The sequence below is a fragment of the Sorex fumeus genome, unplaced genomic scaffold (assembly GCF_029834395.1).
Source record: "Sorex fumeus unplaced genomic scaffold, SorFum_2.1 ptg000061l, whole genome shotgun sequence".
In the NCBI taxonomy this organism is placed as follows: domain Eukaryota; kingdom Metazoa; phylum Chordata; class Mammalia; order Eulipotyphla; family Soricidae; genus Sorex; species Sorex fumeus.
The window spans coordinates 317,656-335,321 of record NW_026606118.1 but is presented as its reverse complement, the minus strand read 5'-3'; the positions used below and the strand labels follow the sequence as shown (position 1 = coordinate 335,321).

The following is a 17,666-nucleotide window of genomic DNA, read 5'->3' as shown; positions in this document are numbered from 1 at the left end:
AATATTACATCAGAACAGGGTATATCACAAATCAGTATAATCAATGGCAATTTCTGCTACTCGAGCATTCTTCATCCTCAGAGCTTCTTCCTAAATTTATACTCAAAAGGGAAAATGGGGTTCTAAATACCACACCACCTTCATGAGAAACCCATCACAACTTTTGGCCATACAAAAGCCACCTGCCCCTTTGAGAAAAGACTTGGGGAACAGAATAGAACTCAAGCGTTTGTGAAATTTACCTGCCAAAATACAAAGATGCACCAAAGTATGTTTTTCCCCCCAAACGTACTCTCACTGTGACCCAGAGTCAGGTCAGATCTGGCGCATCTGCGACACCTCCCAAGCCTCACTCACGGCCGACACCGCAGCCACTGTTCGTGTCTGCACAGAGCCCTTTGCTCCCACGAGCGTCTGCTAAAGTTGATCAAGAAACCAAAGAGCCAATCCAGGTGTACACATTTCTCTGGGAAGCCGCTCAAAGCACAGGTCACAGGACACGGAGCACCTGGCTATATCGAAATGAGAGAATTTTCTGCGATCAAAATGACAACCTTAAGATGCAAGAATGGCCAGTGCATTCCCAGGTCTTTCCAGGTCAAGAAAAGTAATTCACGCATTTTAAAAATATCCTTTTACTTCAATGCGATTTTAAATATGATCCCTTGCCCCCTCGCGATACAGGCTTCTGGTGGAGGGCGAGGGCTAGATTACATACAAGGGGGTGCAGGGTCATAAAAATACGCAACCTCTGAGAATCCATTTCTGTGACTGCGCCAACATACAAGGACACGTTCTAGGCAGATTTCTGGCCAAGCACTATACATATTCCAACATGAAAAATCAGCTTTTGGAGAATGGGCATGAGTGTGTGTGTGTGTGTGTGTGTGTGTGTGTGTGTGAGAGAGAGAGAGAGAGAGAGAGAGATTTCTTTTCCCCCCTCATCTATGTGTCTGCATGCATGTGTCTATTGACATACATGCAGATGCATGTACACTTACATATGTGTGTGGTTCTAGCACACTGGTATTTCTGTCTCCTTATCAAGTTCACACTATCCCTATTGTCTACTACAATAGCAAGTAGAGCCCCAAGCAGAAAAGCGGAAACTCTCAGGAGCCTGCCGGGCAACAACACTGCCAGTTCACAGATGAGAATAGTGTTTCCATAGAACCACGTTGCCACAACATAAATGACCATGTTGCAGAAACATCTGATTTTTTTATTTTTCTTCTAGACCCAAACTCCTGTGTCGAAAACTGCACAGAGTGCTGAGTCTGTAGAGCAGCGTTTTCAGCTTCATTAAGTGGAATATTCTCGCTCCTTGTGACCCCGAGAGCGGGGAAGCCACTGTGGGGACTGGCCACTTCCTCTATGTCACTTCCTGTCCCTTCCCGTCCAGGCCAGAATCACAGGCCTGGAGTGTCTGGATTGTCATGCTGAAATCCACGACACATGAACACGCAAAGGAAGTGACAGGGAGGTGATAGGAAGTGACAGGGCTCTGAGCCTTATCCAAAGGGGTCCAGGATTTTGTATGTTTTTCCAAAACATCCCGGGTCGGGGAGGCAGGAGACAGGATGGAGACAGGGAGGAGACAGATAGGAGACAGGACCTGGATGAAACTGCCCTGTGTCCTAACACTGCTTCCTACATCCCCCCAGGAAGCTCGTGACAAGGGACCGAGAGGTGCCGGGACAAAGGTGAACGTGGCCCTGGAGGTTACAGAGGACTTTGGCAGGGGTGGCTGGATTTGAATTTCCAAGAAACGTGAGTTGTTTAATGAAAGAATTCATGGGATGCACCTCTCATCTCATTCTGCTTGTGACCCTGAAGTGCCACGGTGCTGAAAACAGAAAGGAATCGTTCTTAAAACTCGCATTTCACAGCCCTAAGACTGATCCATCAAAACAAATTCCAGCTAGCTTTGCTCTTTAGGCAAAGGTTTTAGTGAATCTGCCAGTGCTACGGTGAGGAAGACTTCTTAGCTGTTCTCTGACATCCAGGCCTGGCACTGGGAGCTCGGAGACTCCGGGTGCATCCCCGCGGCCCTGTCGGGGCAGGGCCCACTTCCCTTCACGTTACACTGTCCTTCTACGCCCTGTGGAATAAACTTCCGGATACACTTTAGTCCACCCAGCTTTAATTCAGGAAGCTCTGAACACGATCCGGACTCCATCACTGCCCGCAGAGGGGCTGGCGGAGGCAGCTGGGCTCCAGCAGGAGACCGCCCACCACGGTAACACCACAAGGAGGTCACACACAGACATTCACAATAGCCATATGCAAAATTCCTATTTATAACCAACAACATCCAAGCAACATTGGTGTCAAAGCCAAAACACAACGTCCTACTAGTACCATGTCCGACCCTCGCAGGAAGATCCAGGGGCAAGTGCCCGCTGCGGAGACTGTCCATTTCGTGACGGCCTCAGCACTGCCTGTCGGGAGGGGAGGCCAGGGCGCGGGCCCGCTGGGTCCCGGGGCAGCTGGGGTCCGGCCGTGCTGTCCCAACAGGCCCGTCTGACGCGCCGCGGGCCGGGCCGCCGGCCCCTGCGGGAACATGCGCCCAGGGGCCTTGGAGAAGTCCGCGTCCCGGGTGCCGAGTGTAGGTTTCCCCGCGAAAGGAAAAGGATGGCGGTTGAGACGGGCACGGTGGGCGCCGGCCCTGCGCCGTCAGTCCTCCAGCTTCGGGGCGTCGGGGGCCTCGTCCACGGGCGCCGCCGAGATCCAGAGCGCGCTCTCCTCCCCGCGCATCACCTTCTCCCACTGGCTGAGGTTATTCCTAGGGCAGAAGCCGCGGTGAGCACAGGGCCGGAGCGTGTCCAGGGCAGAGGCCTCGCACCTGCGGGCTCTGTGCCCCCCGCCCAGAGCCAGGCCCAGGTGGGCAGGGAGGGCAGGGGGGCGACCCGAGACCCACGCTCTCCCCCGCGCCTGCACTGGATCCCACCGAGCTTCCTGCGGGGAAGCCGGGTGTGTGCCCGGAGACTGACCCCACACTGGCCTCCTGCTCCCCAACCCCTCGAGTTCTCGCTCACTGCCCGCCTGACTCGAGTCCCCAAGTGCTCGCTCCTCCCCGCCCCTGGGTGATGCCACTGCGCCTGGCCCAGCCCAGCTGACCAGGCCGTCGGCTTTTCTCCCCAATACCAGGTGCAGAACAGGGCCCTGCCAGTGGGCAGTGCCACTCTCAGGCCAAGCACACCAGGAGACGTCTGTGGGGAAAGAAATCCTGGAGATGGCACAAACTTGCCGTGCTTTATTATTATTTATTTATTATTATTTTTTGCCTTTTAAGAAGACTATATTATTAAGCATCATGTTCTCAGAACCAAAGGTCATTCTTTTTACCAAAAACTAAAAAACTAAAACAACCAAAACACTAAAAGAATCAAGGATACTTGGGGCTGAAGCGATAGCACAGTGGGTAGTGCGTTTGCCTTGCACGTGGCTGACCCGGGTTCGATTCCCAGCATCCCATATGGTCCCCCAAGCACTGCCAGGAGTAATTCCTGAGTGTAGAATCAGGGGTTATCCCTGAGCATCGCCGGGTGTGACCCAAAAAGAAAAAAAATATTAAGAGAATCAAAATTACAGGGGCCAGGCACATGTGCTAGGTGAGAAGGAAGCTCAGATAGAGAAGAGAGCACCAAATAAAGGGTGTTGTGAAGACCCTCCCAGGGTGGGAGAGACATGCTAAAAGTGGTCTATAGACCAAACATGACTGCCACTCAATGCCTCTCTGGCAAAACACAGTACCCAAAAGAAGAGAGAGAGAACAGGGAGGAATGCCCTGCCACAGCGGCAGGGTGGGACGGGGGGGGGGGGGGGGGGATGGGGGGTGGGAGGGATGCTAGGACCCGTGGTGGGGGAGGATGGGCACTGGTGGAGGGATGGGTACTTGATCATTGTATAACTGAAACCCAAGCACAAAAATTTATAAGTCTATAAGTGTACTTCATGGTGTTTCACTAATAAAAAAAAATGATAAAAAAAAAATTACAGGGGCCAGGGAGACAGCAAGGAGGGTGGGGCCCAGCCTGGCACCCATCCCATCAAACACCCCACTCCGAGGTGCTGTAGCCCCTTAGGCCTCTGTTACCCCAACAGCAGCCCCTCGTGTGACTGAGCCAAGCGGCTCCCAGGCACCCAGACCCCGGCCTGCCCGTCCCTGCTCTCTGCTGCCCCTCCAGACAACGTGACCTCTGCAAAGGGAAGTGACCCAGGCTCCCCGGAAGGGGGCAGCTGGGGGACTCTGAAGCCAGGACAGCCAACACGCAGCTTAAACTCCCCCGGGAAGAGGGGAAGCCGGAGAGAACAAGGGGTCCCCGATCAAGTCCCCTTGCACGTGCCCCGGCCCAGGCCCCTCCAGCCAGCAGCGGGTGGCCTGTCTGCAGCGGGGACGACAGCTTCGTGTGACCTGGGCCCGCACACACGGGCGTCCAGGGCGGCGGGCACCTACCTGCAGGCCTGGAGGAGTGGCTCCGTGGGCGGGAAGATCTGCGTGAGGGTGGTGTAGCAGGGGATGGCCACGGCGTTGTAGAATCCGAGCTGCCGTGCCAGACGGGGGAGAGACAGAACGCAAATCAGCCTGGGCCTGCCTGGCGTCTCGCAAGCCCAGGACGTCACACCTGCCCTGTCGCTACGGGGGGACACTTGGGCTCATCACCGAGGAAAGCCACCACAGAGTACCTTTTAACATGCGTCAAGCGGTCAAATACATTTTAAAAGGAAAAGCATTTTTAAGATGCATCAGAACAATAGCACTCCCCCAACATCAACACTTGGTGGCAATCTTACAGATGCCGGGCGCCACATTCTGCCTTTGACACGGCTCATACACAGGCTCCGTGCGGAGCAGGTTTCAAAACGTGCTTTACTCTTACGGCAGAGGCCAGCTTCACAGGGACCAGAACTCGGGAGGAACGCGGTCCCTAGGGTGTTGGCTGGTCCCAGGCATGTATCGCTCTTTCCTTCTGTAAATGGATCTAAACTTTTGGCACAAGCAATAACAATCGATTCTGGTCATTAAGTCCATTAGCACAGAGCCTGCCCTCGGCAATAGAGTCAGCTCTCCTCCGGGTGTCCACGGGGAAGGGGGGAGGGTTCCCCCAGGAAGGAGGGTGCTGACAGTCAGACAGCAACGTAAGTGCAAAGCAAGTCACACGTTTAGCGTGAGGTGATGAGCCGGAAAGGAACTAAAGCAAACAGTCAGGCATAATTCTTAGAACCGTCGGCGGAAGCTGGCCTTTCCCATACCCCGGGGAAGCAGACTAGCTGGACAGAATGTCGCGGCGACATAAAAGGGAAGGCGCTGGAAATCCTTCGAGCCAGCAACTACACTGTGAGGGGAGAATGGACAGCCGGCCCCGCGCTGAGGATGGGAGCACAGTCACGGGCCAGAGAGGCATCTTGGGGCCGCACTGCCCTGTCCCTCCTGCCGAGTCACAGCAATGGACTGAAATCAAGTGGGAAACTTGAGAATCTGTCAAACTGCAAGATCCTGTGATTTGGGGGAATCCTTTTCTAAAGTAAATTCTGTATTATAATGATTTGTCCTTAACATCCTTCCTTATTATAATTCAAGACTATTGCCAATCTCAGAAGACCTCCATCTATGAAATATTTCACACTATCCATGGAAACCAGAAATTGTATATGAGGATCGAGAAAAAAATGCTAATTCATAGTGAGCCATAGTTCAGTGTGTACTAAAATATTATATAGTGCTTGTTAGGAAACATGCATTTCATCAAAATCTATAGCGTTCATTTCCAGGAAACATCTTTGTATATTCAATGACGCAACCTTTCTTGTTAAAAATTAATAATCTATGGGCTGGAGAGTGTTTGCCCTCACGAGGCCAACCTGAGTTCAACCCCCAGAATCCCATATGGTCCCCCGAGCACTACCAGGAGTGATTCCTGAGTGCAGAGCCTGGAGTAACCCCTGAGCATCGCTGGGTGTGACCCAAAAAGACAAAAACAACAACAACAATTATTTAAATTCATCTACTTTTTTCAAGTCAGAGGGACCCTCCCTGTTCTCTGAAGACACATCTGCCAGAAGTAGGGGCCAGCAAGTGAGTGGAGCACTCTTGATATTTGAATTTACTTTGTGGGCATCAAGCCACACCTGGCAGTGCCCAGAGTTTACTCCTGGCTCTGCATTCAGGGATCACTTCTGGTGGGGACAACGTGGGATGTCAGGGATTGAACCCAGGCTGTCCACGTGCAAGGCCAGCACCTTCCCCTCCGGCTGTCCCCCCAGCTGAGTTCACTTTACTCCAGGGTTTCCTCAGCTTTGTCTGACTACTCTCAGTGGCACCAAATGTGGAAAGTACTTGAGCTCCAGGGGTTCAAGCTCAGGCCACTGGCCACTCGACCCTTTCTGAGTAAAATACACCTCTATACTCAAGGTGCCAGGGCTGGACATATCGGGCTGCTTACTATTGACCCTTACACCCAATGATGACGCCAAGCCTGCTCTGGGGCGAGGGAGCCTCCCTGGGATTCTCAGGGGCCCTGGGGCCACTCCTGGTCAACCTGGCTGCACGGTCCAGTGCTAGAGCTGCCGGCAATCACTAAGCAGGGGATCCAGTCCAAGGATTCCTTCTAGCATATAAATATAGGTATGAAGCTACTATCCAAGGCCAGGGAAAATGGGCCAGGAGGACTGGTCAATGGTTAGAAGTTTGTCACAAGTGTTTGGGGGAGGGAGGGCAGTTAGGACAGAGAAGGGATCAGTATGACGCTCAGAGTTGGAAATGATCCCTTTGGACAGGAACTGAGCGCTGAAAGTAGGCAAAGGGATATACATGGAGACCTTTCAGTATCTGTAATGCAAGCCATAATGCACAAAAGAAGACAGAGAAAGAGAGAGAGAGAGAGAGAGAGAGAGAGAGAGAGAGAGAGAGAGAGAATAGTGCCTGCCATAGAGGCAGTGATGAGTGAGGCGGGAGGAAACGGGGGACACTGGTGGTGGGGAATGTGCACTGGTGAAGGGACGGGTACTGGAACATTGTGAGACTGAATCCCAATCATGGACAGCTTTGTAACTATCTATCTCACTTTGATTCAATTAAACAGAAATCGAACATACTTTTCCATCAGTACAAGCAAGAAATCTCCATAGGTCTCAGCATCGATTACCGAGTAGGGACGAAAGAACCATCATCTCAAACACAAACCCAGACTCGGCGACACCTGCACACGTGGATTCGGTTTCATGGCCCAGCTCTCACCTGGCCTTGCGGGACTTCTCCCCTCTTGTCTCTGTCCATCATCGGGATGGGCTGTAACCCCAACTTCTTCATCTCATCACCCTGGGAGGGATGGCAGAGGGGGGTGGGGGAGGGAAGGTTAGGCCCTTACTTACAGAACAATCACAGTTCCAAAGAGAAGCTATTTCTGATCACTGAGATGATCCCATCAGAGCACAGATGATGAGAGTTCTCCACGTTTGCTTCGTGAGAGGAAAGAAGGAACCTGGCACCGCTGCCCACACGTTTCACGCGGCACGCTGGCAGCTGAATGGGCCACTGGCCTATTTACACAATCTGACGTCTGCGCCAGATGGCAATCCTCAGGGATCTGTGACTAGAAGCGTGTCTCACACAGGAGGTGGGGAGCCCCACTGCTAGCCTTCCGGTGCCCCCTTGACGTAGCTCGTTGCCTGGCTGTGTTCCGTGAGTGAACAGAGCACTGGCTGTTGGGTCAGGGGCGGTGCCGGTGCCAGTCAGGCCTGAGTTCACGAGTCGCTGAGAGCAAAGGACTCACAAGCACACGGCAACAAGTGACACAACCACTCTGCCCGTGGGGCTGGGCCTAGTTCCCCGGGTATGGGGCAGAGTAAACTACCAAGATGTTATTAAATCACCCAGTTATTTCATTTCACCTAGAATCCCCCCCCCCCCATTTCTCGATACCGCCCGTGTTTCTAGAAAGCTCAAGAGCTTACCTCAGCCCAGAACTCCGCATAGATGTCATTGGCCGTCAGCTTGGTGACCGGCCACAGCTTGGTCACGGAGCACAGGTCACAGGCGGTCATCATCAGGCCGATGACACGGTCTCTGCAACACAGAAACATGGCACGCTCAGCACTGCTCTGTCCTTCGGCGCCAAGGTGGGCCGGGACGTTGGCATCGTCCCGCTGGACGGTGAGAGTCCCAGGCAGGGATGGGGCAGAGGGTCTAGCCAGCCCGGAGAGGACGCAGCCGTGAGGGCTGAGTGGACACGGGTCCCGCGACACCGTGGCTGCGGGTGTGGCCCAAATCTAAGCCAGGCCTAGACTTTTATTCTCAGGGGATTTGGGAAATTCAGAGTAGGGAGACATCCTGGAGAAATAATCCATCCCAGCCCTTTCATTTCACACAGGGAAAATAAAATTCACAGTTGCAAGGAAGCGCAGTGACGCCCCCCACACTGGTCAGGCTCCCCTGCTCCCCGGCAACCACCTCAGGCTTCTCTGCCCCCAGGCTGCGGTCATGGCCCTGGGCTGTGGGCCTGACCTCGTCCCCCCCCCAAGACGACCCAGCTGTCCTCCCTCTCCATCCCCGCCTGTAGCTGGCCCCGTCCTGCCCTGGCCGGGCTCTGTCCCCGCCAAGGGACATGCACGCCCAGCTCTGCTCTGTCCCAGATGCTGCTCCCGGTGCCAAGGAGCCCTGGGCCTGGGGACTGTCACAGCCTCAGCTCTGTCCACGGTCTCTGCCGCACATCCCGAGCCCAGCTACTGGGACAGATGCCAGAGCAGGCCGAGGAGGTGCACACAGATGCCGCCTTTAAACCCACAGTCCCGAAGTCACCGGGGAACTCGAACTTTCCTCAAGGAGGTGATTTCCTAGGAGAAGGTGCGGTTGTCATTTAATGGAAAAAATAAAGATTTAGTTCTGGTTTGCGGTAGCTGTTAGAAAAGACGAAGTCATGAAATTTACATATAAGTGGTACTACATGGAAAGTATCATGTTAAGCGAAATGAGTCAGAAAAAGAGGGATAAACATAGAAATATTGCATTCACCTGGGGAACATAAAGTAACCAAATAGGAGACTAACACCCAAAAATAGCCGAGATAAGTATCAGGAGGTTTACTCCATGGCTTGGAGGCCAACCACACATGCTAGGGGAAAGGGAGCTCAGATAGAGAAGGGAGCACCAAATAAAGAGTGTTGGGAGGATCCTCTAAGGATGGGAGAAGCATGCTGAGAGTAGACTATAGACCGAACATGATTGCCACTCAATGCCCTTTTGCAAACGACAGCACCCAAAAGGAGAGAGAGAACAAAAGGGAACGCCCTGCCACAGAGGCAGGGGGGGATGGGGGATGGGGGATGGGAGGGATACTGGGACCCATGATGGTGGAAAATGGGCACTGGTGGAGGGATGGGTACTTGATCATTGTGTAATTGAAACCCAAGCACAAAAATTTGTAAGTCTACAACTGTACCTCATGGTGTTTCACTAATAAATTTTTTTTAAAAAAAGGAACAAGCACGTTATTTCTGAGTTTGGCTGGTATAATGCAAAACACCATTTACCCTATTTACAATAATTATTTCACTTTGAAATATGTCAATCTCATCCCATCTATATTTACCCCAGAAAATCACCAATGTTCATTTCTCTTGGTGAAATATTCTAGTAAGGGAGCAGGAGGGATGGGACAGAGAGTAGGGCGTTTGCTTTTCATGCTGCCGACCAAAGTTCAATCCCTGGCACCCAAAATGGTCCCTTAGCTCCACCAGGAGTGATCCCTGAGCACAGAGTCGGGAGTGAGCCCTGAGTACCACGAGGTGTGGCCCCAAACCATAAAAAAACAAAAACAAAAACGACAAAAAAGAATAAGCTTTTTCTCAAAAATAATTTTTAGCGCTATAACTCCGTGAAACAAAAAGAATGTAGCTAGAATCAGACGCTTGTTCCTATATGGACGTGGGTAAAACCCAAACACCAACGTTCTTCCTGGACGCAATTCCCCTGTGGGTGTAGCCACTGAAGTGAACACAATTATCGGCAGTGGTCGCTAATCTCACTGAGAAAATGATTTCTCTGGGGGCAGTGGTACCCAAGCTTGTTCCTGGCTCTGCACTAGGGTCCATTTCTCGTAGGGTCCGTGTGGCCCCGTGACCCCAGCACCCCGCCCACTGCCCTGCTGCTCCCGGCCCTGTGTAGGCAAAAGTCTCCGCTGTAGGCATTTGTCAGGCATAGATGAGTAAGTCAAAAGAACAACATTTGTACCCCACACCTTTAATGAAGGCAGCAGTCCACATTTTCTACTGGGTGGAAAATCGTTTACGTGGCCTTGGCCTTTCAGGCAAAGCAGCCGGAATGACAGACACTTTATTTCTCTGTATGGACCTCCTGGGTAGGACAGAGCTTCAGGAGGCATTTGAAGAACCTGCTCGGAGTGTTCTGGGATGGTCTCCCGTGTCCCCGTCACCCAGGCATAGAAGTGCCTCCTGCCGTGGCCGTGATAGACGCCAACACACAGCCCCTCACACACTCCCACGCCTCTGCAGACATGCTGCGAGGCCCGTGTGTGCCACCACTGCCCTGGCGATGAGCAAACCAGATGCCAACCTTGTAGCAGCAATTCACTCCAGTGGCAGAAGCTGAAAACACCCTGGCAGAGGATTCCCCACCCAAGCCGGTGTGGAGGAAACGGAGCCACAGAGCCTCAGCTCAGACAGCAGGAGGACAAGGGAGGCACCTCGAGGCATCAAGGGGCAAGAGAGCCAGCCAATCTGTCTCACACGGTGGGAAGGGGGTGGGGACCACCAATGGGGAGCTGCCTTTGTCCCACATCTGATGGCAAAGTACTGGGAAGGGGAAGACGACCAGGACACGGGGCCACAGTCACTGCAGCAGTCACTCAGCTAGACAGCCCAGATGAGAGGGACCGCACCTTAATGCGGGGGTGGAGGACACCGGGAGGTTCATGGGTATGAACCCCACAGAGCCTCTCTTTCCCACACACCCACATGCACACACACGCACACACATGCATGCACACACATGCGCCCTAGTGTGAATCTCACACCTGTGCACACTTGCAGTCCTTCCCTCCTGACCCCTTAGATCCCATAGACACAGGGTCCCACTGCAGAGCCGCAACAGGAACAGTCAGCCGGCCTGAGCCCTGGGCAGAGACACTCCCAACACACACATACACACACACACACACACACACACACACACACACACACACACACACACCACCGATATCCTCTATCCGTGAAGACAGACAGAGTCAAGCCTTGAGTGACCAAAACTCAAACTCAGGCTCTCTGGTTCTCCAGGCTTCACCTGAGAACACACTGGGCAGAGGTGAGGAGGGGAGGGGCTGGAGTCACTCCACAGGGAAGAAACCACGCCACTCACATCCCAAGGCCTTCGGGGGGAATCTCAGTGCAGACCTGCTCCCAGACCCCAAGTGGCCGCCAGCAGGAGCCTGAAGAGACCTCGAAATATCCAGGCTGACGAAGGTCACTTACGGACTGGCACGCCTTGATCCTGAAAATCCTGCATATTTTAAGGGGAAATTCAGAATCGAGATGAACTTCCCAGCAGAATTCCCACTGGAACCACCAAAGAAGGCAGGAAAAACCAGACCTATCACCTCCTCATCGATGCCAACAGCAAGTCTGCCAGGAATTAGGGCTCAAACTGGAGGCCAGGAACCAAGACCAGCCAAGTCATCCAGTCCCCCCCGCCCCCGACCAGGGTCCACCCCCGCCTGGACACCCTCTGAGGCTGAGGCTCCGTGGCAGAGCATGTGTTTGGCAGGTACAAGGTTCTGGGCTGGGTCTTTGCACTAAAGCACACTAACTCCCCACTCATCTCTCCACCCTGTGGCCAGGAGCGGGGAAGAGACACAGAGACAGACAGAGAACACACAAAAACAGAGAAAAAACCTAAAAGATAAAACTAACAACAAGAGGAATGTATTAAAACAACAGGACGGGTATTAATGGAATGACCACTAATTACGTTAAATGCCATGATCTAAATATGCCAATTAAAAGAAGCGAAGAGATGCCATTGGGCTACACTAGCACGTGACAGGGACAAATGGAGACGTTACTGGCGCCCGCTCGAGCAAATCGACGACTAACGGGAAGTTAAGTGATTAAGTGATTAATCAAACAACAATACCCAACTATGTGGTGTCTATAAGTTTACATTATTAAAATTTTTTTTTAATTTTTGGGTCACACCAAATACCTGTGGCTTACTCCTGGCTCTGCATTCAGGGGTCACTTCTGGCCTGGCAGGGCTCAGTGACCACACGGGGTGATACAGACAGAAGCCAGGTCAACCATATATGCAAAGCAAGTACCCTAAATCTCTCCAGCTCCCCACAAAATCACTTCAAATATCATTACACAGAGATGAAAAGCCAATGGGTGGGTAAAGGGATTTCATGCTAACATTAATAAGAAAACGGGGGTAAGCTGGCCAGAGTGAAGGAGACCAGAATAAAGAACATTCCGCTTGAACACTCTCCGGGAAGACCTGCTGCTCCTCGATGTGCCGAACAGGACAGCATCAGCACAGGTGAGGCAAAACTGAAATGACATCAAGGATAAATAGCGGAATCCACTACTCTGGAGGAGACTTCAACATCCTCCAGTCATATAACGGGCAAGTCCACTGAGTATAAAATAAAAACATATTTGAACTCAGTATCTCAATTATTGACATCTTCTAGATTATACTTCATCCAACGGTAGAAGGAAATTTTTTCAAGTTTACATAGTACAATCACTAAATATTATAGATCATAAAATATACCCTTAAAATTAAGAAGAATATGAAACATACAATGCATACTTCCAGAGAGCAAGGACATGAAATACAGACCAATAATAGAAAAGCAGCTGGAAATTCCCATTAGCATTTAGAGATTAAATACTTGGACACATTTATAAATAGCACATAGTTCTCAAAGGAAATCAAGAAAAATTAAAACACTGAAAAAAAATTTTAAATGAAGATGCAACAAGAATATGAGATACAGTGAAAGCAATGATTAGAGGGAAGTTTATAGCATTAAGAGCACATCCAAGAAAAAAAAGTCTAAAACTTACAATTTAAGCTTCCACTTCAAGAAATGATAAAAATAGCAAATTAAATCCCAATTATTTACAGAGGTAAATTAGAGCAGGAGTAAATTAAATTGAAGCCAGATTAATTTCACACTAAACTAAAACCAAATTAATTTAACATAATTAGTGAAAATCAACCTAACCAAAAGCTGGTTTCCGGAATGATCAATATAATTGATAAGCTAGCAGCTCATTCAAGAAGAACGAAGACTTTAAGTTACTAATATCAGAAACAAAAAGGGAGACATCATTACAGACCTCATAGACTTAAAAGTATAACAGAAGACTACAAACAGCCCGACGCCTACAAATTCATTCAACTTAAGGGACCAATTACTTGAACAATAACATTTCTCAAAAGACACAAGAAAATTAGATGATAGGTATATCTATATTAATTAGATAAGTTAATGATCACAAATCTTTCCAAACCGAAAGTTCCAGGCCCGGAAGGTTTCACTGGTGAGTTCTATCAAGCATTTCAGGGGTAAATTAAACCAACTATTTATACTCTCTTTTAGAGAACATAAGTGAAGAGATTTTAATTTTATGACGCCATATTACCCCCGAAGCCAAAAGTAGACCAGGACAACAAAAGGAAATTTCAGACCAATTGTCATCTCTCATGAGCAAAGATCCCAAACTTTCCATTACTGGGGCCAGAGGGAGAGAGAACAAAGAAGTCAAGGCACTTTCTCCGCACGCAGTCTTAAGTCCAATCTCCAGCAACGCATGTGGTCCCTAAGTCCCAGGAGAGACCCCTGAGCAGAGCCAGGAGTAAATAAAACTGCACACACACAGGCTCAGCACAATTACAGTACACCCAACACTATAATACAACATTATCTGTCAGGATCAAAGTTTTGTCCCAGTGATGCAAGTTTAGTTCAACAATTAAAAATCAATGAAAGCAAGCCATAATTCACTGTCATTTACGTAAGCTGCCTACACAGTGAAATGCTGCTTATCCAGAGAAGCTAAAGGACCGGAATAGGCAACGCAGTATCAACAGCACGAGTGCGGAGACCTGGCCCCCGCCCCAGGCTTCCTGCTGAGCTACAGCGATGAAGGTGCCATGACTAACCGAGGAACAGCTCAGAGCAATGGGAGGAGAGAGGTTTCCCAGACCCCATCAGTGGGGTCCGCTGGTTTCACAAAGGACCAAAGACAACAAATTGGAAAGAGCCCTTCAGAGAAGCTCCCAGAACAACTGGCTGTCCACTCACAAAATAGCGGTTCGAGTTGCTGGCCTCGTACACACCACCAGTTTCACAGAGGAATGACTGACGAGTAAGCCGTACGTTGCTTTTGCACTGTCTAGCTTTGTTTCAGGCCTGATCGTAGGCTCTGATAACGGTACACATGTGTACTGAGAAATGAACACCACGATCAAATACTCATCACCTGCACGCCCCAGAATCTGCTCATTATACAGTGGGAAGTTTAGACCAACACCTCTGAAGACCAGTGGGTTCAGCACATTTAAGGAGTCGATGCCTGCCACAAGGTCGCAAAGACTTTCTCTTACAATATTTTCTGGTGATGATTATGTTTAAATTTTACATTTGATTTGTCACTTAGCTGAAAGCCTGGTAAAGACCCTTTGTTGGAAACATCATCCATTACCCCAGTGAATTATCCTAGTGACCAACTGATTTCAGAGTGTGAGTCTTTTGTGATCCTATTGGTGTGAGTCTACCCTAACACCAATATATAAACTCTGTTACTGTTACTTTATTCTAGGACTTGAAATCCACTGGAATAAGCTCTCCATTGACTTCCTGAAATTGTCTACTCTAGGTCTCCTGTATATCTATATGATTTTGTGTCATCTTGCTGATGCTTACAAAATAATTTCACAGAAATTTTGACTGGGATTTCATTTTGGGAGAGATATTTGTGGAAAATATTATCAATATTGAGTTTCACAATTCATGATCATGGCATGTATCTCCATTCATTTAATATACCTTAACTTCAGCAATAATTTGTATTTTTTGCCTAATGGTTTTTAGGATTGAGACTTAAGCATTGATTTCCAAATGTTTCACTTTCACAGTGACCCCAGAGAGGTGGGGAGGGCGTGAGGGACCGAGCCTGCACTCTGCATGCAGGAAGCCGGGTTCAGCCCTGGCTCTCCATGACTCCCCGGGCAACACCAGAGTAGAAGCAGCCCCTAACACAACCAGAAACGCTCCTAAAGCAAGACTCTGCAAAAGCACTAATTTCCAATTACAATGGATATCCATTAATAAAAATACACTGATTTTTTAAATGCTGACCGTGTATCCTATGAACTTCCTTCCCCAATTCAAAGACGAGTATTTTTTAAACCGGTACAGAAAACATAATACAGTGATAAAGAGGTGACCAATAGAGCTTTAGGGTTTGAGAACAATAAAATAAAAAAAAGTCTGAAGGTACTACTGTGTAGTAAGCAGGCAGAGTGGAAGGAGCTCCATCTGGCATCCGCATTTCGGTCCCTCTGTGACGGCTCAGCTGGGACAGGAGGTACTGGGGGACTAAGAGAAAGTCCGTTAGCTGGAACTTCAGCTGCCAGCGCTTGTGGAACTTGAAGGAAGAAACCCTAGGAAGGAGAGAGCCAGAAAGGGCAAAGCGAGCAAGAGCTCTTCAGGTCCCTGAAATCACTTCTTTTACTGCCAGGTTTTACCCGTGCCCCCACCAAAAAATGAAAAATAAAAAAAATGAAGAAGAAAATAATTATAGGTCCTGATTGTGTATGCAAAGATACAGGCAGGAGAATGTGACCCCGCATGCAGGGGAAGCAAAGTGAACAAGACAGACCGAAGGAGGAATTGAGAGGAAGAGCCAGTGAACTCAAAAGTAAATAACAGATACCTTTACAAATCCTCCGGAGGATGTATATTTGGAAGTAATGAGGCAGGAAATATTAGCATAGACATGAACGTTAGGACTGAAGCAAAGGGACAGTGAATCTCTGACAAAATATCCAAGTGAAGGAAGGGTTCCAGGAGTCCCTTCCAACAGCACACAGGGCGGGAGAGCCAGGCAGCTTCGTGGGAAAAGGACGCCTGTCGCGTTCATACCAGGCACACAAGTGAAAGCCAACAGATTAAAATCCTCCATATTGCACCCAAATCCATAAAACACATCGAGGAGAACAGGAAAATTCTCCATGAAATTATCTTTAAAAGCGTCTTCGGTGATCTCATTCTATTGGCCAAGAAGACAGACGTGAAAACAAACAGATTTACATTAGAGTAAGAAGTTTCTCCACTGTGAAATAAATTAGAGTTAGAAAACAAGACACCCTACCGATGGAGAGAAAATACTCGTTTACCACACCTTGGACAAGACCGATATCCAACATTTAGGAAGCACTCGCAAAACCTGGCAGTAAATAAACATCCAAAAACATCCTCCCTCCCCCAAAAATCCAAACAATGGAGAGATTGGAAAAGACACATCAGATCTCTAAGCGTCCAAGAAGGTATAAGGAAGTGAACAGGCAGATACAAGACTGCTCTCACTTATCATCATGGAAACTCAAATCCAAACAGCAATGAGATATCACACCCCAAACCAGTGAGACTGGCATTGCCAAAATGTTTTATTATTTTATTTTTATATACTTTGGGCCACCCCAGCTGTGCTCAGGGCTTACTCCTGGCTCTGTGCTCAGGCATGATTCCTGGGAGGACTTGAAGGACCATATAAGGTTCTGGGGATCAAATCCTGGTTGGTTGTGCGCAAGGCAAGTGCCCTGCCCACTTTACGGTTGTTCTGCACAAGTCTCACAACAGAGACGTTACTGGGCCCACTCGAGCAAATCGATGAACAACAGGAGGACAGTGCGACAGTGCTGCACCCATACTAAGGAAGCTTTCAAAACAAGCAATTATGGCAGATATGTAGGACAGAAGGAAGCCTCGTCTACTGGCAGTGGGGACACCGTCTGAGCTCAGCCTCTGTGGGATATCATATAAAGATGTGAGAGTTTCCACATGACCCAGCAATTCTTCTTCTTGGAATCTAACCTAAGAGCCCAGAAAGAATATTTCAAAAAGATATCTGCCCTCCTATCTTCCCTACAATGTTCACTATTCATAAGAGCTAAGATTTGGACGCTGATGTCCAATGACAGAGAATGGATAAAGACTTTTTTTTTGTGCATATGCAATCTATGTGCAGTGAAACACTACGCAGTGTTCATCAAAGGTGAGATCTCTGATTCTGAGAGAACGCCAGGGCACCATCTGCGTGAAGTCAGTCCCAGGGAGAGGGACAAATGCGGGGTCCTCCCTCTCCTGCTGGACTACAGGAAACACAGAAGCGACTGGAATATGGCTGTGGTAACAGGTAATTGACCCCAGCCTGAGTCTCCTAGGGGGGAGACCCAGTGGAGGGGCCCTCCCGCACATTGCATCATCAATCAGTATTTCACTGCATGTGAAACCATCGTCCTAACACAAAACACGGGGGAAGTGAATGGAAAGAAACCTCAGCACTAATGTAATGTAATTTCCCTCCCATTGATCATCGATTTGCTCGAGCGGGCCCAGTAACGTCTCCATTGGAGATTT

General features: G+C 49.5%; 1 protein-coding gene across 1 annotated transcript in view; it reads right to left on the bottom strand.

The window, feature by feature from the left end:
* Window positions 1-2,676: 2,676 nt before the first annotated feature.
* The window catches only part of PDE10A (phosphodiesterase 10A), a 253,490-nt gene continuing 238,500 nt past the window's right edge, over window positions 2,677-17,666 (bottom strand). Inside the window, exons 19-22 of the mRNA XM_056126308.1 lie at window positions 7,957-8,068; window positions 7,241-7,321; window positions 4,460-4,548; window positions 2,677-2,785 (exon numbers count right to left, since the gene is read on the bottom strand). Of these exons, the coding sequence (XP_055982283.1) occupies window positions 2,677-2,785; window positions 4,460-4,548; window positions 7,241-7,321; window positions 7,957-8,068 (391 nt within the window). The remainder of the gene's footprint in view (window positions 2,786-4,459; window positions 4,549-7,240; window positions 7,322-7,956; window positions 8,069-17,666) is intronic.